Source organism: Festucalex cinctus, chromosome 4 (genome assembly GCF_051991245.1).
Source record: "Festucalex cinctus isolate MCC-2025b chromosome 4, RoL_Fcin_1.0, whole genome shotgun sequence".
Classification (NCBI taxonomy): domain Eukaryota; kingdom Metazoa; phylum Chordata; class Actinopteri; order Syngnathiformes; family Syngnathidae; genus Festucalex; species Festucalex cinctus.
The window spans coordinates 11,184,717-11,209,528 of NC_135414.1; the positions used below are offsets into that span (position 1 = coordinate 11,184,717).

Consider the following 24,812-nt stretch of genomic DNA (forward strand, 5'->3'; position numbering starts at 1 on the left):
GTAAGAAATGTGATAATTTGGCACCCTTAATATATATACACTGAGGGTTTCCACATTTTGTGACTGGTCTGTCCCTTCTTTTACTTTTAGCCTTGTTGAGTCAAGTGACCCTTTGTATGTTGTTGATTCAACATTGCTTCACATTGTCACATTAGCCAAAGCAATGTCACCCATACAACCATACAAGTATGTTCAAGGAACCATAAGCAGACTAGTTTTTAGAAATATGACTAACTTTGATGCATAAAAACAGCAATGGGTAGTGTGTTGTTTTTTTGTATGAGAGGACAAAGCCAGTGTTTTTTTTTTTTTTTTAGCCAGCTTTCTTTTAAATCTTATCTGTATTCCCTGTATGCAATGATTGAAAGCCCAGCAGGGGACAACGGAGCAGATGAGACGAGAATGCAGGGAAGAGTCACTCAAGATCGGAAATGTCATCAGCCTCACATAGGGGATGTCAGTCAAGGCACCTAGCCCGCGAGGAAATTGAATTGGTTATAACAGCTGTTGTACCGTAGCATAATGCATTTTATGTGGCGACAGTACACACAAATTATAACCCTCCGGCGTCACACAACATTGGCAAAAAATACAGATACCTCCAACAGTAACCAAAATGGGAACTCTATGATGAATTTTATAAAGGCACATAACTGTATGGTGGGTACAACAAAATAAAGTTGTGAAACCACAAGGGCAAAATGTTTTTTGTTTTTCAAATACAATATAATTATGAGGACATCTGTTGAACACTTTCTGTGAGCACAATTACTTGAAGATCAACTTGAGTTGAGATGCGTGAATTTACATCCAGCAAGCTACAACATAGTGTCGTGTCATTTGCTTGTCACAACACTTTATACAAACGAACGAATCATTTTAGTGAACGTGACTCAACGCATTATTTTCCCGGTTCATTTGAGCTCAGCTAGCTCAGCTGCGAGTATAAACAGAATTGCAGCCTGTCATTCACTTGTGAATCTTCACGAACAACCAATCAGAAGCCAGCGTCAGTCAGGGGACGGACTTGACTGAACGTATTGCCATGCTGTTGCCATTCGTGAACGAGTCAGTGAGTGAATGCACTGCTATTGTCATTTGCGAACAAGTCAGTGAATGTACAGCCATAATGACATATTACCAGTTGAGCAAGTGAACATACGGAATATGAGTGAGTCACGATGATTTCGTCTTCACGGGGATGCGCTTTCATTGGCATCTGTTTAGCCAAACTGATGGTAAATGCAAACCACATGAAAGGAAGCACACAAATTTGTATTAAATTTAAATTAATAATCAACGTATAGATGCAGACATGCATATCTCCAACATGCTGAATTACAGCTACATTTTTTTTTGTTAATAATAACGAATCAATCCGACTAATTAAATGACAATAACCATAAGAGGAGGGTGAGCAAAGAGAAGAATGGAGACGTCTCGATGAGAAGCTTTTTTTAATTATTTTGTTTAATGCTCCTGTGAATGGGAAATGAACGATTCAATGAATAAATATTTTGAGTCTTTTAAATGAACTGATTAAATGACACTTAAAAGAAGTGTCGTGCCCATCACTCGTTCAAACGTGATATTGTGATCAGATGAAAGAGGCACGATCTATTCAAAACAGTCACCACAGTCAGTGCTAAACTGTAAACACAAAACCCACTCCTCACTTGTTGTCTGTTATTATATAAAGGCCCTAAGAGGAACTGCCCTTCCCTGTGTTGCATGTCAGAAGAGCCTCCACTCTGCAAGTCCCCATTCAACTTTACCTCGGGCTGTTTCTCCACTGGCTTTCAAAAGCAAAAGAAGTATGGTGGCTTGATGTAGTCGCATGCTTCATCTGGCGAAATGGCTTGTACTCCGCTGACCCCACACCTCCATAATGGACTGACACATAAATATGGAGCTTTGAGTCAGTAACCCTGAAAGTCAGCATTTCTGGGTCAGTCACCATGTGCCCGCATTCCTCAGAGGACTATCTGCTGATGATGCACGAAGCAATGGCTCGAATGGCTCTCTGTAATGCAACACAGTCACATGCGTGCGTGTGTGCACACATTCTTTTGTTAGCCTTTAGAAGGAGACTGAGAGCAGGCGGCAAAATTCTCTGCTTGTTAGTCAATCCAACCTGGACTCGTTATTTAGCGCCTTGTATTTGCACTGTTTCATCTGACATACTGAGCAACATTTTGTGTCTGTATTATCTGCTGTGATAAGATACATTCTGTGTGTTTTCCCTTCTGTAGAATCATATTAAAATGTCCTCTGCTAGTATTCAGACAGCAAAAATGTAACATGTCATATGCTTCTTTGAAATTTACCGATTGAATGTTTGCTTGTTTTTCCTCGTTGCCATCTGTTTTGTTCAAATAACATTATTACCAGTGAATATGGCTACCTTTTTGTAGAAAACTAGCAATATTTTATAAAATAGTCCACATATGTGAATCTGACATATAATATATATATATATATATATATATATATATATATATATATATATATATATATATATATATATATATATATATACAGACCCGTCACCAGAAAGAAATTGTAGGGGGGGCATTACCTTTTTTGGGGGAGGCACACTTCATCAACCTAAATCTAATGTTCATCAGGTTGAACAGCAGCATTGTGACAACTCCAAAAGTGCTCAGAAATATTTTCTGTCACTTAAAAGCGGAAATCTGAAATCTAAAAGACAAACTGAAAAAAAATGTGTAGTTCATTTTGCATTTATTCAACTCAAAAGTTCATTTGAAACAAATCCACTCTTCACTTCTGTAAACAACTATGTCCGAATGAATGACTCTGTGACCCAGCCCCTTCTATCTGGAATTGGCTAGCAGTTGCCTTCATTTGCGTTGGATTAGGGCTGTACGATATGGACAAAATTTCTTATCATTTTTGCCAGACATCTCTATTCTTTGGTCTTTGACTCAGCATGAGACTTGACATCATTTTACTTTTTTTATGGTGCCTTCTGTATTTTGTGTTCTTTTATTTCTATACTTATACAGAATTTTTTTTTTAGTATTAACTTTATTTGCGTGTATACCTATCTACTTATATTTACTCTAATTAATTTTATTTTGTGTTATTTTATTTCACTTGTGTCTACTAAAAGATTAATTTCTATTCCATGCACAGCACTTTGTATGGGACAATGGATGTTTTAAAGTGATTTTAGAAATAAGGTTGAGTTATGTCGATGATATACAGAAACAAAATATGGGTTAAGTGAAAAACTAAGCAGAATATCTGTGACGACTCAGCAGAGTCGATGAAAAACAGATCCCAAAAATGCAGGCTCAGAGGAGGAAAACAATCTCGATTTATTCTTTTTGATAGACCGATTGCACAAAGCTTGCTCGCAGGCAAGACAACGAAATTTACAGAGGTGTCCCTGCACACGGGCAAGGGACACGGAAGTAACAAAAAACACTTGCAAAAGGCAAGGACGAATTGGAAAACACAAAACACTTGCAAAAGGCAAGGAACGCGAATGTAACAAAAAGCGCTTGCAACAGCAAGGAGAACTGACATAACCAAAAACGCTTGCAAACGGCAAGGACTAGAAAAACACAAAACACTTGCGACCGGCAAGGACGACACGAAATGCACACGGGATCAATGAACACGGAAATATCAAACAAAGGCGACGCGGAAACACACACGTGAATAAAACTTAACTGAAGACGACGGCAGATTCGAAAAACTTTACCAATAGGAACACGCGGAGAACACTTGGACACAATGGTGAGCAAATAATAATCCGACAGCTGTCAGTGCTGTTCGGAGTCCTTTTAAAGCCTTGATTACCAACGCGTTGCAGGTGCGGCGCTGGGGAACGCCCCCCTCGTCACAGGCACTGAAAGAGACAAGCACAACAGGGCTGAGAACCGAACCATGACAGTACCCCCCCCTTAACGGACGCCCCTTGGCGGACCACCTGGTTTCTCTGGGTATGCTGTATGAAAGGTGGTCAGTAATGACGGGTCCAGGATCCAGGAGCGGGGGACCCACTGCCGCTCTTCAGGTCCGTAGCCCTCCCAGTCGACCAGGTACTGGAAGCCCCGGCCCCTGCACCTTGAGTCCAATATTTCTTTCACAGTGTAGACAGGGTCCCCGTCGACCAATCGGGGAGGAGGCGGAGCTGGTGCAGGTGGATTCAACGGACTAGGAGTCTCTGGCTTGAGGAGGGAAACGTGGAACACTGGATGCACCTTGAGTGAGGGTGGAAGACGGAGCTTTACAGTCACTGGATTGATGACGGTAAGAATCTCGAAGGGACCGATGTAGCGGGACCCAATTTCTTGGAGCACCCCGCCAGGCGCATGTCCCGGGACGAGAGCCAGACCTTGTCCCCGGGCCGGTAAGAGGGTTCCGGACGCCGCCGCCGATCCGCAATCTCTTTGTTACGGGCTGCTGAGCGGGATAGCGCCGCTCGGGTCTCCCGCCATACCTTGTGGGCCCGCCGTAGGTGGTGCTGAACGGTGGGTAGTTCGATGGAACTCTCCTGAGACGGGAACAGGGGTGGCTGATAGCCGTATGCCGCCCTAAAGGGTGAGTGTCCCGTCGCCGATGATGGCAGAGTGTTCGTGGCGTACTCAATCCAGGAGAGGTGCGAAGACCAGGATTCAGGGTTGTGTAGGCAAACACATCGGAGGGCAGCCTCGAGGTCCTTGTTGGCCCTCTCTGTCTGGCCGTTGGTCTGGGGATGATACCCAGACGACAAACTGGCTGTGGCGCCCAACAGCTTGCAGAACTTCTTCCAGACCTGGGAGATGAATTGTGGTCCACGGTCGGACACCAAGTCCACCGGGATGCCGTGGAGCCTGAATACATGACGGACGAGGAGTTGTGCAGTCTCCCAGGATGACGGCAGTTTGGAGAGGGCAACAAAGTGAGACAGCTTGGAGAACTGGTCGACCACGGTCATGATAACCGTGTTTCCTCTTGACTTAGGAAGGCCGGTGATGAAGTCCAGGGAGACGAATGGGTAGCGGCCTTAATAAGCCCATCGGCGGCTGGTGGGAGGCTTTCCCACACGCACAAGCTGTACATGCCTTGATGAATTCAGTAGTGTCTTTTTTCATGTCTGGCCACCAGAATCGCTGGCCGATTAGGGCTAGGGTCCTGTTAATCCCTGGATGACAGGCAACTCGAGAGGTATGCCCCCACCGTAGGACCTCGGCACGCAATTGATTGGGAACAAAGAGTCTCTCGGTCGGGCATTCCGGAGGAATGGCAATTCCTTCCAGCGCGTCCATGACCCTCTTCTCGACCTCCCAACGTACCGCACCCAAGAAACAACGTTCAGGTAAGACCGGTTCCGTCCCGGTCTCAGGAGTGGCAGCATCGTGCATCCGGGACAAGGCATCTGGTTTCTGGTTCCGGGATCCCTGGCGGTAGTCCACGACAAAGTTGAACCTGGTGAACAGCAATGCCCATCGCGCTTGTCGAGAGTTGAGTCTTTTGGCGGACCGAAGGTACGCCAGGTTCTTGTGGTCCGTCAAAACCTTGAACGGCTCCTTGGCGCCCTCCAGCCAGTGTCGCCATTCTTGCAGCGCCAAGACAATCGCCAGCAGTTCCCGATTCCCGACGTCGTAGTTGGCCTCTGCGGGGCTCAGTCGCCGGGAGAAGAAGGCGCAGGGATGGAGCTTCCCGTCTTCTGGCGACCGCTGGGACAGGACCGCCCCCACTCCTGAATCCGACGCGTCAACCTCGACCACAAAAGGCAAATCCGTATTAGAGTGGATGAGTACTGGTGGGTTTACAAACTGCTGTTTTAGTTTCAAAAATGCATTTTCGGCACCAGGTGACCACTTAAAAGGAACCTTGCTCGACGTCAGTTTCGTAAGGGGGGCTGCCCGTGAACTATAATCCTTAATAAAGCGACGATAGAAATTGGCGAATCCCAAAAATCGTTGTAGCTGTTTACGACTTTTGGGACTCGGCCACTCAACCACGGCCTGAGTCTTTACCGGATCTGCTCGTAATTGCCCTCCCTCAATAATAAAACCAAGGAATTGCACCGACTTAGCGTGGAATTCGCACTTCTCCGCCTTAACATAGAGTCGGTTCTCTAAGAGACGCTGGAGAACCAGGCGGACATGTTGCCTGTGCTCGTGCTCATCGCGTGAGAAGATTAGGATGTCGTCTAAATAAACAAAACAAAAGATATTCAGCATATCCCTGAGTACATCATTAATCAGACATTGAAACACTGCAGGGGCGTTAGTCAGACCAAAAGGCATTACACAGTACTCAAAATGTCCGAGTGGTGTCTTAAAGGCAGTCTTCCACTCGTCCCCTTCCCGTATCCTCACCAGATGATAGGCGCTTCGTAGGTCTAACTTAGTAAAAATTCTTGCGGACTGTAACGGGGCGAATGCTGAGTCTAACAGGGGGAGCGGATATTTATTTTTCACGGTAATATCATTCAAGCCGCGATAGTCGACACATGGACGGAGAGTTTTATCCTTCTTCTCGATGAAGAAAAACCCGGCCCCTACGGGAGATTTTGACGGGCGTATCTGTCCAGTCGCGAGCGAAGTCGTAATATACTCCCGTAAAGCGTCCTGTTCTGGCTGGGACACCTAATAAAGGCGTGAACCCGGGAACGGTGCATTTGGGATCAACTCAATCGCACAATCATAAGGCCTATGGGGCGGCAATGCCTGCGCGCAATCTTTGCTAAAAACCTTACTTAGGTCATGGTATTCCTCGGGGACATGATCAAGACAAACGGGTTCTGGAGCTACGCTAACCGGTACAGTGGTAGCCCCTCCTGCCGACTTCAGACAATGGGCATGGCAGAGGGGACTCCAGTTCTCTAAGGCCGGCTTCTCCCAGTCAATATCGGGATTATGCGTCTTAAGCCACGGCAACCCCAACACTAGGGGGGCAGAACGGGACGGCATAACAAAAAACCTCCGTCTCTCCACGTGATTTCCCGAAAGTCTCAAGATCAGGGGACCGGTGGACTGTCGAACCTCCGCCAGCAGACGTCCGTTGAGGTCGAAAACCTCCTTGACCTCCTCTAACGTTTCCACCGGGCTTCCTAACGCTTCCACGACACACGGGTCTACGAAACAATCATCTGCACCCGAATCAATAAACGCGATTATCTTAAGACTCACCCCGTACCCTGACAGCTCTCCCGACAATTCTAGCCGTTTATTGCTAAGAATCGACCTCGACGATGGGCTTGGTTCGGTTCCCCCCGGTTCGTGCTTACCCTGATGTGCGTCCATTCCAGACCCCTGGGTCTCGTTGGCTCGGCCTCCCAGTCGAGTCAGGCGTGGAGGTCTTGCTGGACACGAAGCAACCCGATGCCCAGGTTGACCGCAGTAGAGACAGGCTCCGGCGAGCCACCGGCGACGACGCTCCTCGGGGTGCAGGCGTCCACCTCCAATTTGCATGGGCTCCCCTCCATTGGCTGGAGGTCCCGGAAGGGTATGCGTTTCCGCGACGTCGACGAGAGTGAGTCCGGACATGTTGTTGACTGCCGCTCCCTGTCGCTCAACAGCACGCTCCCGGCACCGTTCTCGTAACCGGTTATCCAAACGTATGGTAAGTTCAATAAGTCCCTCAAGAGACCTCGTGTTGTCGCGGACTGCCAGTTCATCCTTAAGTCCAGTGTTCAGTCCCCGACGGAAGATACTACGCAACGCACAGTCATCAAAACCGCTCTCGGCGGCCAAAATACGAAATTCGATGGAGTAATCCGCGACCGATCTTTCTCCCTGTACTAAATCTAACAACCGACCTCCGGCCTCTTTCCCCTTGACTGGATGATCAAACACGCGTTGAAACTCAACAACAAAATTGGGGAAAGAAGACCGAAGGTCTGGTCTTGCGTTGCTCACCACCATCGCCCACGTAGCGGCTTGACCAGACAGGAGGCTCATAATGAACGCCACTTTGGACTGATCACGAGCGTATGTAAATGGTTGCTGGTCGAAAATGAGAGAACACTGGTGCAAAAACTGACCGCAACCTCCGGGCTGTCCTTCGTAGCGTGACGGGTGGGGCAAAACGGGTTCCGGGAGCGCCGACGTGGCAGTGTCTGAACGCGACAGTTCCGGGTTTGGCACTTCGCGAGAACCGAGCTGCACGAGCCTAGCAAACATTTCCTCACACCGGTGAGCTAGCCTGTCCACGACCTCTTGTAGACCGGCTAATACAGTTTCGGTTTGCCCAACCCGTTGCCCCTGGCTGGCCAACGCCCTTCTCACCTTCTCTGAGTCTGCGGGATCCATGGTCGGATTATTCTGTGACGACTCAGCAGAGTCGATGAAAAACAGATCCCAAAAATGCAGGCTCAGAGGAGGAAAACAATCTCGATTTATTCTTTTTGATAGACCGATTGCACAAAGCTTGCTCGCAGGCAAGACAATGAAATTTACAGAGGTGTCCCTGCACACGGGCAAGGGACACGGAAGTAACAAAAAACACTTGCAAAAGGCAAGGACGAATTGGAAAACACAAAACACTTGCAAAAGGCAAGGAACGCGAATGTAACAAAAAGCGCTTGCAACAGCAAGGAGAACTGACATAACCAAAAACGCTTGCAAACGGCAAGGACTAGAAAAACACAAAACACTTGCGACCGGCAAGGACGACACGAAATGCACACGGGATCAATGAACACGGAAATATCAAACAAAGGCGACGCGGAAACACACACGTGAATAAAACTTAACTGAAGACGACGGCAGATTCGAAAAACTTTACCAATAGGAACACGCGGAGAACACTTGGACACAATGGTGAGCAAATAATAATCCGACAGCTGTCAGTGCTGTTCGGAGTCCTTTTAAAGCCTTGATTACCAACGCGTTGCAGGTGCGGCGCTGGGGAACGCCCCCCTCGTTACAGGCACTGAAAGAGACAAGCACAACAGGGCTGAGAACCGAACCATGACAATATCAATCCAAAAGGATGTGTAAAGTGCTGGGTTTTTTTTTATTAGAACTTAGAGACAGTCATCAACATGAACAAACTTGGCAATAAAAAAGAGAATTCAACTCACATTGTACTGCAACTGCTTTAGTGATAAATAATTTTATGCTCCTTAGTTGTTGTTGTGTATGTGTGACTGCTTGGGTCTGTTAACTGCATACTGTGTATTGCTACAATTCATCCGTGCTGTGTGGCTTGACTAATTAAAAGAAAAGTTTGACACTCACTTGTAAACGTAACCAGTGGACTCAGGATTCCCATTGATGTCAACTGTGTCATCCTGGATCGAGGTTTGGCATTTGGTGGCTTCCATTAAAGCGGCACGACGTGCTCACTGCTCAGTCTTTGTCCCTGCGCCAGCCGGCAAATGCGCACTATCTACCCGGAAGTAGATTTGGCTAAGGCACGTCTGCAGAGCGCGCGTCTCCCCCCACCCCACCCCATCCCTCCTGATCCTGATTGTCATTGGCTCGCATAGTTGTCAATCACAGCCAAACTTGAAAGGAGGTATGTGGTTGGCTGGCGCGCCATGCTTTACTTAAAACAGAAGGCGCAAGTTTACGTGACTGATAGGACGAATAGTTGGTGAGTCATCTTGCTAGGGCGGGCACGGCTGACTGACAGGGCGGGCACGGACCCCCAAGGCCCGCCCATGGCGACGGGTCCGTATATATATATATATATATATATATATATATATATATATATATATATATATATTTATACATTTTTATTTGACCCATTGAATTGTAAACTCAGTTGACCTCATTAAAATTATGTAACTGAGTGATGAAAATGCATAATAATGAAGTGAATTTTGCAAATATTCAATGTTTCAACACGGACTCAATACAAATGCGGGCACTTTAATACTATTGAAAAGGATATGCAAACCAATACCTTGCGGCTACTATGTGCATATTTAGCCAGCCTTGGCTGTTACAAGCATGGGGAACGCTTCATTTCAAAAGGCCAGTAAAAGAAACTTAATAAAAGATCATCATTGAAAGTAGTAGACCACCAAGGTCAGTTTTAGTTTTACACAATATGCATGCAAATTATCACAATTGGTTCCATTGTAATGGTAAAGCTATTAATAATGAGATTCATTTGGTTCCTCTGTTGATGGTCTTTTTTGTGTGAACTAAATGTCCCTCCTGTTTATTATTCAGTTCAGGGCTCAACCTTGATCAACGATAGTAATTATGGGTCTTGTGTGTCATATATGCAGTATGACACCTAATATGAAACACTGCTCTGTAATAGAGTATAGTATTAAATATTGCAACACTCCGGCAGACAATGATTATTTATGTAGGTTGTACAATCTATTTGGTTTTCAAACACTTTAAATTTCCGACGGTATTGTTTGCTGGTAACCCTGTGTGCTGTGCATTATTCAATAGAAACTACTAGAGGGAAAGAGATGGGAAATGTGGTGTCTGGGGTGGGGTGAGCCCAAGACCATTTTTACTTGCCCTTGTCTTAGTTCATGCAGTGTGCAAGTCGTCAAGAGCGGATAGGAGGGATCCGATGATCTTCTGGGCAGTTCTAGCTGTCCATTGCAGTTCGTTTTGAGGAAGTGCTGGTCAATAAAACAAATTAATATCCTACGTGAAGTGCATCCATCCATTTTGTGAATACGGACTAATAACTTGCCGTGAATTGCGTGATAGCTACAGTAATAATTTTGCGCATGAAAAGGAGTACCATTTTATAGTCTAGAGGTTAAGTGAGTGGTCACTGGTCACAGTTTGTTTTTTTGTTTTTTTAATATATAACAGCAATTACTTGACAACAGCATATGTTCTAAGAGCGTCTTAACCAATGTCATATATGTATAAACGTGGGTTCCCCAGGCGGCAGGAATTTTTTTCCAAAGCAATTATTTCCTTGCAGACATTAACACCTTATATTGCTTATATTGCTTATATTGCAATCATCGCCGCATATCCGGAAGTACCTGGTCGTCTCCGTGTTTGTGAAGTCACGTGTGATCACACGAGAGCGTTCACTTGGCGGACTAGATTCTTGACCAGTGGTTGAAGAGATGAGATTATTTAAGCACCCCACGTAGCTACAATACGACCAAAACTGTTAAATGCCCGATTTTTTTTTATCTTTATGTGTGGGGTCTGACAAAGATGAAAAATCTTTTAAGATTTGAAAAATTGTTATGTGTGAATTGCCTCAACAGCTCTTGCGTACTTCCTCAGGAGGAAGTACATCCTTTGTTGGTCCTTTTCCATAGGGAGTTGATGTTGGCCTGCCACTTCAGGTTGTCAGAAAGTGTAATATCCAAGAACTTGTAGGTGTCAAAGGTTCATACGGCAGTTGGACAGCGAGACGGGCCGCTGTGGCGAAGGATGTTTCCTGGCATCCACGATCATCTAGTCTTAAGCATGCCTATCTCCAAGTTGTGTTGGCTGCACCAAGAGCAATGGCCGCTCCACTTCCTTTTGACTTTTGATATGCAGATTCATCACCGTTGTTGATTAGCCGATGGCTGTGGTGTCATCTGCAAATGTCAGGAGTTTGACAGCTGGGTGCTCTGATGTGCGGTCGTTTGTGTGGAGAGGGCGTATCCTTGGGTGGGCCCAGTGCTAGAGTTTGGTGGTGCGTGTTGTTGTGGTTGTCCGCTAGCATCACCTGCTGGGTCCCGCCCGTTCTGATGCCTTTTTGGTCTTTTGTCTCTTGCAAAGGTGTCCTACGTATTGTTCACAAATCGTCACTTGAAGAGGGAATCGCGTGTGATGGGAGTCATTGGTGGTGGGGCTGGGCGGGTGTAGGGTGGGAAAGTGCCCAATTGCAGTACAACATATTCAAATCATCAGGCAATCCCTTATTGTTCTCAGCCTGGGGAGGGGGGTCTCCTGTATTTCGTGATTGATTGTACACTTTTCCACACTGACACAGGGTTGTTATCAGTAAACATGTTTTTCTGCATGGCAATGTGAATTTCTTTTGTTGGTTTTCAGGCTTGCCTGTACAGAGTTCTGTCTCCACTCTGATAGGTGTCCTCTTTAGCCTGACAGTTGGCAGAGTTTGGCAGTGAACCGTGGTGTGTTGTTGTACGTGTGGAACGTCTTGATTGGGTTAGGCTGCCCATAGAGTACTGTGCTGAATTAGCTGATCACAAGGCAAGGTCCCATACTGCAAGTCAGAAGTGGGCAGTTAATTTTTCGAACGGGCAAGGCAACTCTTTTTTGTTTTTTTTTAACAAAACAGTTAATTGTATTATTTTAATAAGCTGTAACCCCAGCATAACTATATTGTTGTAATTAGGAAAGAAAAAAAGCTTATTCAGTTATCAGTTATATTACAATAACATATCTACTCGTATTACCTTGGCTACATGTGCCATAAGTTCATTGCGTGATTAAATGCTAAATTAAAGAGTTTCAGCAATACTGCACAATTTGACTTGGATGTGATAGTGCTGTGGAAATGTAGAGAGAAAATGCCAAAATGTTCATTTGATTCAAAAGTTGTATTTGTCTAGGGACAGCAGCTAATGGATTTGGAACACAAGTTAACCATGGCCAAGGAAGAACTAGAGAAGACTGCTCTTGACAGGGTAAGTACTTTTCATGCTTTAGTAGGGCTTCTTCATTTCAAGAGTCCTTAAATGTGTCCTCAAATTCACATGTAGCACTTTTGAAGATCCTTAAAACCATGTCTATGTGCACATTCATTTGAAAGTCAATTTAAAGCTTGGTATCTCGTAACAATAATTGATGAAGTGAATGCATGCTAAGAGAAACATATGAATTGAAAATGTGTCCTGTGTGTAATCTCTTTTGGGCACAGGAGTCTCAGCTGAAGGCGCTAAAGGACACTGTTCACATCTGCTTCTCAGCTGTCCTGCACAACCAGCCCAGCGGCAGCCACAGATTCCCCACCTCCCCCTCCCATTTGTACAGATACTCATCACTCATCAACAGCTCCAGAGTCACCTTTCAACAGCCCCATGCCAAGGTAATGCAGTATTTCACTCAGTGCCATCTGATTTAATGCTGATCAAAAAGAAGCACTTTTGTTGTCAAATTTTCTCCACTAATATTTTACCGCTGATCTACTGACGAGCCAGCCGTCCTTGAACTAACAGAATGTGTCATGAAGAATGGCAATGTGGGCAAAGATGTAACAAAGACCCAAATTTATTGTTGCCCCTGGGAATTGATGGTCCTACTTTTTGGGGGGGAGAAAGTCAAAGTGCTGTAAAAGCTTGTCATTTTTAGTTTCAGTCTAGCGATCACATCTCTTCCGATCTAATTTGCAACTCGCAAGGGGTTATTGCTTAAATTTAGATCCAACACACTGTCATCTTTGGAGCAGGGACACCGACTACAATTGTAGAGTGCTATATCGAGTCCTTCATTATCAGCAATTTTACAGAATGTACCCTTGTTTAATTAATCTAAAGTAGCCTTTTAAAGACAGTGTGTAGTCTCAACATCACCATCAAGAATAATACACAAACTGTCACATTCTATTAGTTCCATAAAAAGAGACTGCGCTTCCGCATTGCACCACAACACATACATCACCCCACAATTTTTATGTGTATTTTTGCTGTACCAAGCAGTCGTGTCAAGCCCAATCAGAGATTTCGTTCGTTCTGATTTCTGAAAAGCAGCCACTGCGGGCACTTTGAAATCATCTGGTCGGCCACAGCACTGCTGTGCCTTATCTGCCATGATTCTGGTGAGCAATTCTGTCTTTTAAGAGGCTTTTCTCCCGTCAAAGCAGTCGCAATTTGCTCTGCGTCCCTTCAGTGGGCGCCTCGGAGATTTGACATGCTACGAAGATGTTTTTTCCATTTCTTTCCCTTATCATGTCTCACTTTCACCATCGCCTCCACTGTCAGTGACATTGTGAAAAACAAAATAAGGCAACTGAGGCTTTGTTGCTCCCAATTAAACACTTAAAACAGACCGCTCCATACAAAGGTGTATTTTCTTGCCAACGTTTTTACCACTTATTTGCAAAACAAACAAACAAACTCATAACAAAACCAAAAGTTGGGTTTGTGCATTCTGGCGTCTTACTTTCCATTAAAAATAGCCACACTCCACTCGCAGGGGAAGATTCTAGCACTATTATCTCCATTATCTCCTTTAAGCGCTGTACACTTTGACTGGCTGTCTGATAAATCTGAGTCAGCCCTCGCTGTAAAGATTACCGGGGTGCTCCATCTGTCCACTCTGTCTGTTTATATGGAGGTGTGCCAGATCTCATTGAAATCCCTGCCAAATTGTTCTAAAATTATTTGTTCGGAACAGCACATAATTGCACTCACTGTTCATGCAAGAGTAGAATGGTCCACAACTATGTTTGCTAACAATAGAACACACTCCCCCAACTTGGCAGAAACGATGTGCTACCAATGTTGTTTTAGTGAAGGAAGCATTTACAGTATATTTTTAAATGTTCTTTTTTTAAATCAAGCGTGAGAGGCACCCATGTTAACTTAAATGTGTATGTGTTTTCTATATTAGAAAAATGGTCAAAGGCCTCACTTGTGGTGAGTGTGATGAGCTGTTACTGATAAATCAGAAGTCAGACAGAGCTGTAAAGAAAACTATTATAAAAATGTTCATCTCACAAAGAGCCAAGGCAATAAAGGCAGATTTTTATTATTTTTGTGATTTTGATTTTATTGTATTATTTCACAACTGCAGATGTTAAAATGAATTTTACAAGATCAAATATATGAACAAAACAAAACACACACACTCACCCCAGGTCCAATCATTCTCCTATACATCCCCAGATTTGTGGTGGAACCTCACCATAAGTGCCAAGTCTCCCTCAAGGCAGTGCTCATTAAGAGATAATGCACAGAAAATGAAATAATCAACCAATATTACAAAAGCAAAATAACTGAAGTAATTAAATATTTAGAATAGAGATCTAAACTAAAATTATTCATTTCAAAGCTGAAGGAGCATACTGTATGTTTAAAAGACAGGATTCTTATATACTTGCAACTACGAGATCCACTTGTGCAACCACTCCCGGCAATTAGGGAAGCAAATCCCCAGCGTTTGATGAGGGGTTAGTTGACATAGTGGGAGTCACGCCGGAGACACACCAATCACACCTTGCCTTCCTACTACTTATGTGTTCTCTCTGTTTTGAAATGCATTATAGAAGAAGATCCTGATGATCATCAGAGGTCAAAACATATCTTTTATATGTTTCTCATTATGGTACAGAATAATACATATTTTATCTTGGAAGAAGGAGACATCTCAAGAAGACCGAAAGAAGTAATAGAACATGAAGGAGGGAAAACTTTGTGGCAAATTAGCCTGTTTTGTATGCTATTTTTGGTCATCTGTTTGATAAAAATAAATAAATAAATAAATAAATGAATAAATAAATGAAATTTATATTTATATATATATATATATATATATATATGGCAATTTCCCACCAGATGATGTTTGTGTTTCATAAGCACACTTGATTCCGCATTTGCCATGCAAAGAGGATAAGTGCAGGCTAGTTTGTTCAAGTGCACTGCTCAGTGACACCTTTCTGTGTTTCTTGTTTGAGTTAATATAATGAGGCTTAAGATCTCATGGATGTAGTAGTAGGGGTGCCATGGCCTTGGCCTCTCCCACATTCACAAAGCTCTACTCACTGCTGAAAGATTCATTAGTGTGAGGATGCAGAGATCAGCAAGATTGCAGTGGAAGTTGCTTCATATTTAAGAGTCTTGGGGAAAGAGTCATGGCTCGTGGTCCAATAGCATGCAATTTTCATCTGCCTAATGGAAGAAAATGATGTCTTGATGATGTAGGATTTGGAACACTGTGCTTAAAAAAAAAATAAGTCATTTTGTTGCTCCTTTTTCGGAAGTTCATGCAATATATATATATATATATATATATATATATATATATATATATATATATATATATATATATATATATATATATATATATATATATATATATATATATATATATATAATAAATAATAGTATAAATAAATAATAGGAAAAGGAGCATTTTAAATCTATTCCCTCCCCTATTGCTGTACTACTGCGAAGTGATTGTGATGGTTGCTGTCAAGAGGTGAGAAATAATTCATGAAATGCCCTCCCCCAAAACTTCCTCTCTTCCAAAAGTCTTCTTGACTGAGCTGTATAAAAAAAAAAGTAAAAATAAAGTAGAAGAAGAAAAAAATTGACAGTGACGTTAAAATCGCTTGTATTCATCTTAAAAATGTTTTGATTTATACTCTCAAGAGACATTTTGGTCCAGTGAAGGAAACTACAATATAACAGCCTTGAGCAGTTGGCATCAACATGCAGTTACATTTGGATCAGTGTTTCTTAATAGCTGTGGATGCTTCTCTTGCCTTTGCTTCGGACATGCAGTCTCTTCAAAAAATACATGTCAACATTGATTTCCTTTCTAGACACACTTTTCCTAACATTTGGATTAAAAATGATAATTATATAGTTAATCTGGTTAGGTTTAGCGTTACAGTTGTGATTTCAATTTTCTATACAGTAGCTTTCTATTATTTATTTATTTTTTGATTTCAATGCTTGTGGGCTGGAAAAAAAATAAACAGATCTTATCTCTATGAACTCCATTTAAAAAAAAACAACAACATCAGCATACACCATATTATGGGAAACTGGCAGGGTGAGCCAGTTAAAATGAGAGTATTTCTACTTTCCAAAAACAAATTATATTGCTACTTGGTGACTGAACTATTTTGATGGTTTAATATCATTGGATGTTTCCTCTTCTGCTTAACCTACTGTCAACACTGCATATCCAAACAACGAGGAAATTGTTCAATACTTCACGCTTTAAACATGTATAACAGGTTGAACTGTCCGTCAAACACGTCTTTCAAATAAAGAGCTCAAACCAAACTTCAGTGCAATACTCACTATGGGGCACATTCTCCCATTCGCGCTTAAGTCAGTTTCCTTAACAAGCACGCCTTCCTTACGAACTTTCAATTTGCTCAGCTTCTGACACATCCACCTGCGTCACCGGTGAAAACTCGCACAGACAACAAAGAGGTGTGATCTATTGAATTGTGAGGATGCTTACAAGTCCCGTATTGCGGAGCTTCCGTAGACATGCAAATCCATTTGGAATGTATTTCACACTTTAAATGTGAAGTTGATTTGGATCCGGCAGTTACACAGATCGTCCCCAGTGACGTGCGCGCGGCTCATCTAATTTCTTCTCATTTAAATGTTGCTCCATCCAGAATGCATACATTTTATGAAGGTGCCTAATTGACACAAATAAGTCAATGGGAGAATCTGTGCAGCCAAAAAAGTGCAAAGCAGTGCACCATTTCTGACTTAAGCAACCCCATAAGAATATGTCCCTAAGTGCAGTATCATGTACAAACAAGATAGAAACTACATCATATTATCCATCCATCCATTTTCCAAACTGCTTAACCTCGCTTGGGTCATCAAACCATTAAAAGCTATCATTCCAATAATGCAAGGACACTGAAGAGGCAGACTTTTTTCAAAGCTTTTCAACTGTTTCAATAAAATAAGACCTACTGCTTTGCCATCATATATAAATATGTGCAATAGTGAGTGTAAAAATATATACTTTAACAAAATTTATAATTAATATTTTTTAATATACTTAACAAAATTTTTTAAATGTTTCACTAATGTACAATGTTAAGATCCTTTGTATATTTTTTTTCCTTATTTTTGCCATAGATTTAACTGCTTCAAGACTGAGGTCTGAAGTGATATGATATGTCCTAAAATTGATGTCATAGTATAAATTGAATCCCGTCACTGTAACACTTTTTGTAACTTAAGTGTAAAAATGATAATGGAAGTACTTCTGAATGTGTTATTTAAATGTGAAAGGGCCTGTTAAAAGGGTCAGAAAGTATCAGATGTATTTGTCTTTCTACTTATTTGCAATACATTTTTGTCATTTTCATGTAAACATGTCTCCTTTTTCTTGTATGTAAGGAAATAAAATTAATACATTAAAAAAAACATTACCCATGAGCAAATCCAAATGTATTAAAACAACCAAAAAAAAAGCACTGTATACACAAGAATAATCTTGAGACCAATCATTGGATAGATTTCAAAATTCAGTACTTTGCAGGTGCAAAATAGTGCGACTATAACACAAATAACACCGTTATTGTTACAGTTTTAAAGTGTGTGCATACTGTTTAGCTGTTCTCATTTTATCTCTAGACACTTTTTTAATTAGAATCATAATTTGCTGTTTATAGTTGGTTGCTCTCCGGCCTAACACGGTACCTGCCTGGCTTCTGTAAAATGTATACTGTACACTTCCTCTGGTCTTTGACTGCATCTAACTTTAGTCTGGTGATTAGCATTAGATTCTCCATCATCTCATGTTCACTCTTCTTGCTCAGTGTGTCCATGCTTAGCTACTCCTCATCCACCTTTCGTGACAGCTTTACTTGTTAGAAGTGTAGCTTATTTGCCACCACGCAAGCAAGGATTAGTTACTTAGAGGAGATGATCCACACAACGTAGCTTGTCGCTGTTGCCGGGATTCAGGAAGGGTAGGTGACTGTGTGTGATGTTGATGCCATTTTTTATTATTTTGTAACTCATTCACTCCCAGCCATTTTCACCTTTGCTCCCGGCTGTTTTACTGGATTTTGACTGATTTTTGCAAGGCCCACAGAATATTGTGTTCTATTGCTATAAAAACATGGAACATACTAAAAGAAAGATTCAAGTCTCTTCTTTTGTCAGGAAAAAAAAGTATATTTGTATCTGTTTCTGTTTTGCAGCAATTAGCATGAGAATATAGCTAAGTTTTATCATTAGTCACGAATCTATTTAGAATTTAGAGTAATTGAGCTTTTTTTCAACATGGTCCTGGTTGATCTCTTATACTCTGGTGCCACCTGCTGGCCGTTTTTGTAATAACTACCATTGTTTCAACCGTTTCTTCAGTTCAGTGGCTGCATCAAAGCCTTCTGTATGCTAAGCATAAAAAAAATAAAAAAAACATGATAAACGTATAAATCCGTCTTTGGTACACTGGTAATATTTAAAATAGATAGAACGTATTTATACATTTTTGGGAGCAAATGAGTTAATAACCAGCTCAGAGCTGATTGGTTAGCGTGACCTGTCCACGAGTAGCATGGAGGGGATAAGAGTGCTGGTAAAAAAAAAAAAAATAGAAACTAAAACGCAGCTTTTGTGACCACAGAATTGTGTTGTCTGAAATCATGATTTCAATACAAAAATGATAAATCATTCAGCCCTACATGACACAAAAACATTAGCATCTGCTCACGTACCCTTCTGTGGTAAATTTCTACTAGAACTCAGGCAACTTTACTGAAATATAATACCAGAAATGTAAATTCATCTTGTTTTTGCTTTGTCGCTTTATATACGGCTTACATTTTATATTGAAATCACCATCAAATGTATTTGTGAATTTGTCCGCCTGAATGCATGCATGCCACAGAATATACCTTTAATGTAAACCGGCATAAAACATTACATTCATTGCCCAAGGATGTCATCAACCAGTTTATTTAAATCATGTAATGATGCTCTGCTCCATTCTTGACAGTGTTGTGACTCGTTAAATATAATGTGTGCAAAACAATTCAACACCAGCAAAGAATGAATTTTGAAATTGCATGTTGGTTCATTTTGTTCCTTATCTTTTTTGTAATCCCTTTAACGCTTCTTCTACAACCCTGCTGTTCTTGTTTTCATGCTCTAGAAATACTTTTGATTGATTGAATTGCATAAATTAAATTAAAAGCGCACGTAAAAACAACCATTATGAGTCAGACGTGTTTTTCAGGATGCTCAGATTTAATACCGCGAGTAACGAGCCATTTCTGCATTTTATTATTAACCCCAGGCTAAAATGTTTGTTTTTTCCCTAATAGGATATCTCTAAAGTTCAGAGAGTCGTCACAACCAGCAAAAGCCCCGTGAACATCAGCGTAATGAGGAGAGAAAGTGGCGGAGTTAAAAAGTGCCAGATGGAGGAGGTGAGCCTTAACAGTAATTAAACCACGATGCAACCCAAGGGCTTGAATCCACCAGCATCCATTCAAATCCCTCACCGGGATTTAAAAACATAGTTTGTCTTTATTGTTGTCATTATCCATGAACTTTGTGGAAGGACTGAATAAATGAATCACATTTTTTTATTATTATTATTCATATGAGTTGTCATATGTGTGTTTATCAAACATGCAATGGTTGGGAAGTGTGAATATAAATATATATTTCTTTGTTGAGACAATTTGCCCTTAACACTAAAGACTAATCAATGTAGCCAAAGTAATTCAAGGTCAGCAATAAACTATCCAATGTGACGCCACCTCTTGGCCAGTGCCTGCTGGCTCGAGCACCCTATGACCCTGCACAGAATACGCTTTTAGAGATAATAAATGGATGGAAGGAATACTTGCATTAGGGCATAATTTAAAAATTGACACTTACAGCATAAAAGCTCTCAACTACACTGTTCTGGTTTCCTAATAGTTCTGCCAGAAGGCTTCATTTGAACAAAATCTGCAGCTGAGTGCTGCGCTGAGTTGAAAATGAATATGAAAGCAGTTATTGCAAGCGAGAAGAGAGAGTCAATAATTGACATTCACTATTCACATTTTGGTTAATTTGCTGCTTCACTGTCACTGGCGAACTTCGCTAAGAATCAGGCAACTGTGACATTCCGGCTGTCAAGGAGCCTTTCATAACCTCTTGTGAAAACTAAAAGGATTAAACGGGACCATCAGGGTTTTTGACAAGTGGCTAGCAAGAAGTACTAAAGATAAACATTGATAGGGTGTCAGGAGACTATTGCAGAATGTCATGGAGGAAAATAGCTTTTGTAAAACGTGTCTCAAGGATATCGTTCCGTAATGAAATTGTGCTGTGCGCAACAATGGATTATGTAATTTTGGTGTGGTTGTAAAACTCCTGCAGAAAGCGAGAGAAACATTCTAATCCGGATAAGAGAAGACACAGGCAAATTTGACAAAAACACTAATATAGTGAATGTTGCCATAACTCCTGTTGGTTTCCCAGCAGTCAGGGTTGATGTATGGGTTTCAGTGGTGGCCCATGCAATTTGTACCTGGTTCTTCAGTTGGTACTTACTAGTGTGATTCCGATACCGATACTGGTATCGGCAGAGGTGCCGATACTGCATTAAAACAGTGGTATCGGTATCGGTGAGTACTCACAAGTGACATGCCGATACCATTAATTCCAATGCTAATATAGGATTTTGGATGCAGCATCTTGTGTCTTGCTTGCGCATGACATTCACTGGTATGTGAAATGTTCACTGCGTGCCGATCTAAGATATCCTATTGGCCCTTGAATGCTCTGAACCAATAGAAGGACAGCTTTTTCATGTTGAGGAAAAAAAATTTTAAGTATCGGTATGGTATCTGAATCGGCCGATACTGCAAAGCTGGGTATCGGGAGCCAAAAAACGGTATCGGAACAACACTAGTACTTACTTACCCAACCTAATTCTACCTATTAATACGGGATGACTTGCAACCCATACATATATGACTGATAAAATTGCTATGAATAATGCCATTTATCTTGCTTCCGTTGGCGCTTAGTCGGTCAATTTTTCGAAGTTTCCCGCCATTCATTATCTGCCATCTTCAATTTTACATCTTCTCACAATATAATTTCAAACATTTTTTAAAACAATTGAACCCCCCCGGCTTCACTTTAACAATATTAAATATATGAAGCACTTTTTAAGCTACAGTGATTTGTGGAAATGTCTGGAACAAATTTTCAATCGGAACATCATTGTGTTCAGAACCTGACCAACCGCAGATTTTGGACCACTTGCACAATATAATTAACGATAACTAATATATGGGTTGTATCGAATATTGGGCCTTTAGAAAAAATTTTCAGGCTCGTCAGAGAAGTATTTCGCAAAGCGTTAAGGCGGTTCACAATATGTTCATTATTGTGGTTGTATTTTGCAGTGGTGTACAGAATATTTGATAAAGCTATTTTATTGGATACAATTATATTGTGCAAGCAGTCATAATGTGGTGGCTGGCCGGTAGACATTTTAATGATGTTGTTGGTTATAGTGCCAGTGCCGGTGCCCAGCCCACCAGTTTATAGGTATATATCACCCTGGGAGATGAGAAATAATGATACACATGATTTGCTTTACGCTATAAAATATCTCCCCAAAAAATTTCCACCACACATTTAGAGCTCAAAAGTGGCATCTTTCCTGCATTCATCAAAATTAATACTGCTATTTTTGGGTCTGATTTTCACAGCGTGTGTCAGTGCTACTTCTTTATACTTCACGTTAAAAAAAAATAAAAAAAATAAAAATGTATTACTCTGATGTATTGGATTTGAAATTCAGTAGTTTTGACACATTAGGTGTATTTGCACAATGTATTATCGGATCATTATTGCCAATACCAGCTTGAATTTCTACTCACTATCAAATTGGGAAGGATTTTTTTTTTTTGTATTGTACATCACTACCATTCACAATAATAGATAATTTGGAGAATGGGAGTCAGAGCAAGCGAGAGCTGTTGATGCACAAGCATGCATACATTTGTTATACAGGGAAAACATCATGATGGACAATTTTCACTTCCATGGAACGTGTTTTGGAATACGATATGTAATGAGCTTATTAGCCAAGTTGCAAGCTTATATATGTACAACATTCAGATGTTTTTATTCTCCTCCAACAGACTGGGAGTGACTGCTTCCAGAATCAGACAAAGGAATTAGCTGCAGAAGCAAAACAGCAACCAGAACCGCATCAGGTGAGATTGAGGTCAAAAGACTCAAAATGAAATATGTTATTATGAGAAACTTGTGGCATTCTTGATTAAAGAAAGTTTCTCGTACTTTTCACTTGGTAAACAATGGAATCCACATTTTTAAATTGCATTTTATACTTACTTGGGTTGTCTTTGTGAGATATTTTAATGATCTAGACCAGGGATCTGCGGCTCTGGAGCCCCCAAAAAAAAATTAATAAAAATTTAAAATTAATATTGTATTAAATATATTTAAATTTACATATACATAAAATATTCTTAAAATGAATTAATGATTTAGATTTTTTAAAATGAAAAATTAATTAGTAAAAAAAATGTCAGAGCTCAAAGTTTTAAGGTGTCAGAAAAAGAGACAAACGATAGATGAAAGGTTTTTAAACAATTACCTAAAAATGTCCAAAAGGTGACAATAAAATGTCCAAAAAGGAAGTGGAAAAGCAGAACATTACCATAAAATGTCCATGAAATTGCCAAAAATATCAGAGAATTGAATTTTAAAAAGGAAAACATTCAAAAAGTAAAATAAAATAAAATGTCCACAAACAAAATAAGAAATCACGAAATTTACCATAAATTGTCCACAAAATTGCCCAAAAAAATAAATAAATAACTAAATATATAAAAAAGGTAGGGTAGAAAAGTTAAAAAAAAATACCCATAAAATGTCAAAAAAAAAGAAAGAAAAGAGGCAGAAAATGACCGTAATATATCCATAAAATTCCCAAAAATATCAGAAATATGACAGAAAGACCAAAAAGTCCCAAAAAATGTATGAAAAATGTCTGAAAATCCATCCAATCATCCATTTTCTGAAACGCTTGCTCCTCACAAGGGTCGCGGGGGGTGCTGGAGCCTATCCCAGCTGCCTATGGGCAGTAGGCGGGGTACACCCTGAACTGGTTGCCAGCCAATCACAGGGCACACAGAGACGAACAACCATCCACACTCACAAGCACACCTCGGGACAATTCGGAGCGCCCAATTAGCCTGCCATGCATGTCTTTGGAATGTGGGAGGAGACCGGAGTACCCGGAGAAGACCCACGCGGGAACAGGGAGAACATGCAAACTCCACACAGGAAGGCCGGAGCCTGGACTCGAACCGAGTCCAGAATTGGGTGGCGGACGTGCTAACCAGTCCTCCACCCGCCCATGTCTGAAAATATTACCCCCTCCCCTCCAAAAAAAAATAAATAAATAATACATTTAATTTCTAGCTGATAAGAGTTGAGAAACGGACTAATTACTAATAGTCAGTTATAAAGCACTATGTGAAAAAAAACAGAAGCGAAAATGAGTTCAATATATGGGAAAATAAACTACGATATCAAATCCTGGCTGCAATGCTGAAGCATAATATTCTGTAGCATCATATAGCTGAATTGAGTCACACCTGCCTGGAGTTGGCAGATGGTGCAATAAAACAACAGATCCCATTTGAATTCAGAACAATCATGTCAAACTGAGAACTTGTCATGCATTCCAAATGACTCCATTCACTTTTGGACACATTCTATTCGCACAAGAATGCAGTATGGCAACATCCGACAGTAAGAGGGAATTTCTGCATACCAGAAACTTTTCAGTGACTGCCTCGCTATTTGATTGTTTATCAATACAATACATTAGATTGTGCATTAATTATTGGCCAGTTGCATTGTTGCCTCATCAATAAATACAATTCTGTTGTGTATGATAGTACGTATGATGATTAAAAAATAACAAATAAAAATACAGCACAACTTCTTTAGAGATGATGAATGGGACTCTTTGTACACGACACTACCACATTAGGTATATATATGGTGGCATCACTATGGTGGCATGTTTACTAAAGAGAAAGTCTGTTCTTTTCGATAAGAGGTTCTATGTGGCCCGACTAACCAAAAACCCAACCATTATTATCCATCTTTATCATTAGGCATTTTAATGTCATTTTCATTTGGAAGCAAGTGGCAAAATGGCTGCCCCCTCAGATGGATT

General features: G+C 41.2%; 1 protein-coding gene across 1 annotated transcript in view; it reads left to right on the forward strand.

Annotated features, from left to right (window-relative positions):
* The window catches only part of luzp2 (leucine zipper protein 2), a 166,765-nt gene that overhangs the window by 136,632 nt on the left and 5,321 nt on the right, over positions 1–24,812 (forward strand). Inside the window, exons 8-11 of the mRNA XM_077518207.1 lie at positions 12,482–12,556; positions 12,790–12,957; positions 19,909–20,013; positions 22,738–22,812. Of these exons, the coding sequence (XP_077374333.1) occupies positions 12,482–12,556; positions 12,790–12,957; positions 19,909–20,013; positions 22,738–22,812 (423 nt within the window). The remainder of the gene's footprint in view (positions 1–12,481; positions 12,557–12,789; positions 12,958–19,908; positions 20,014–22,737; positions 22,813–24,812) is intronic.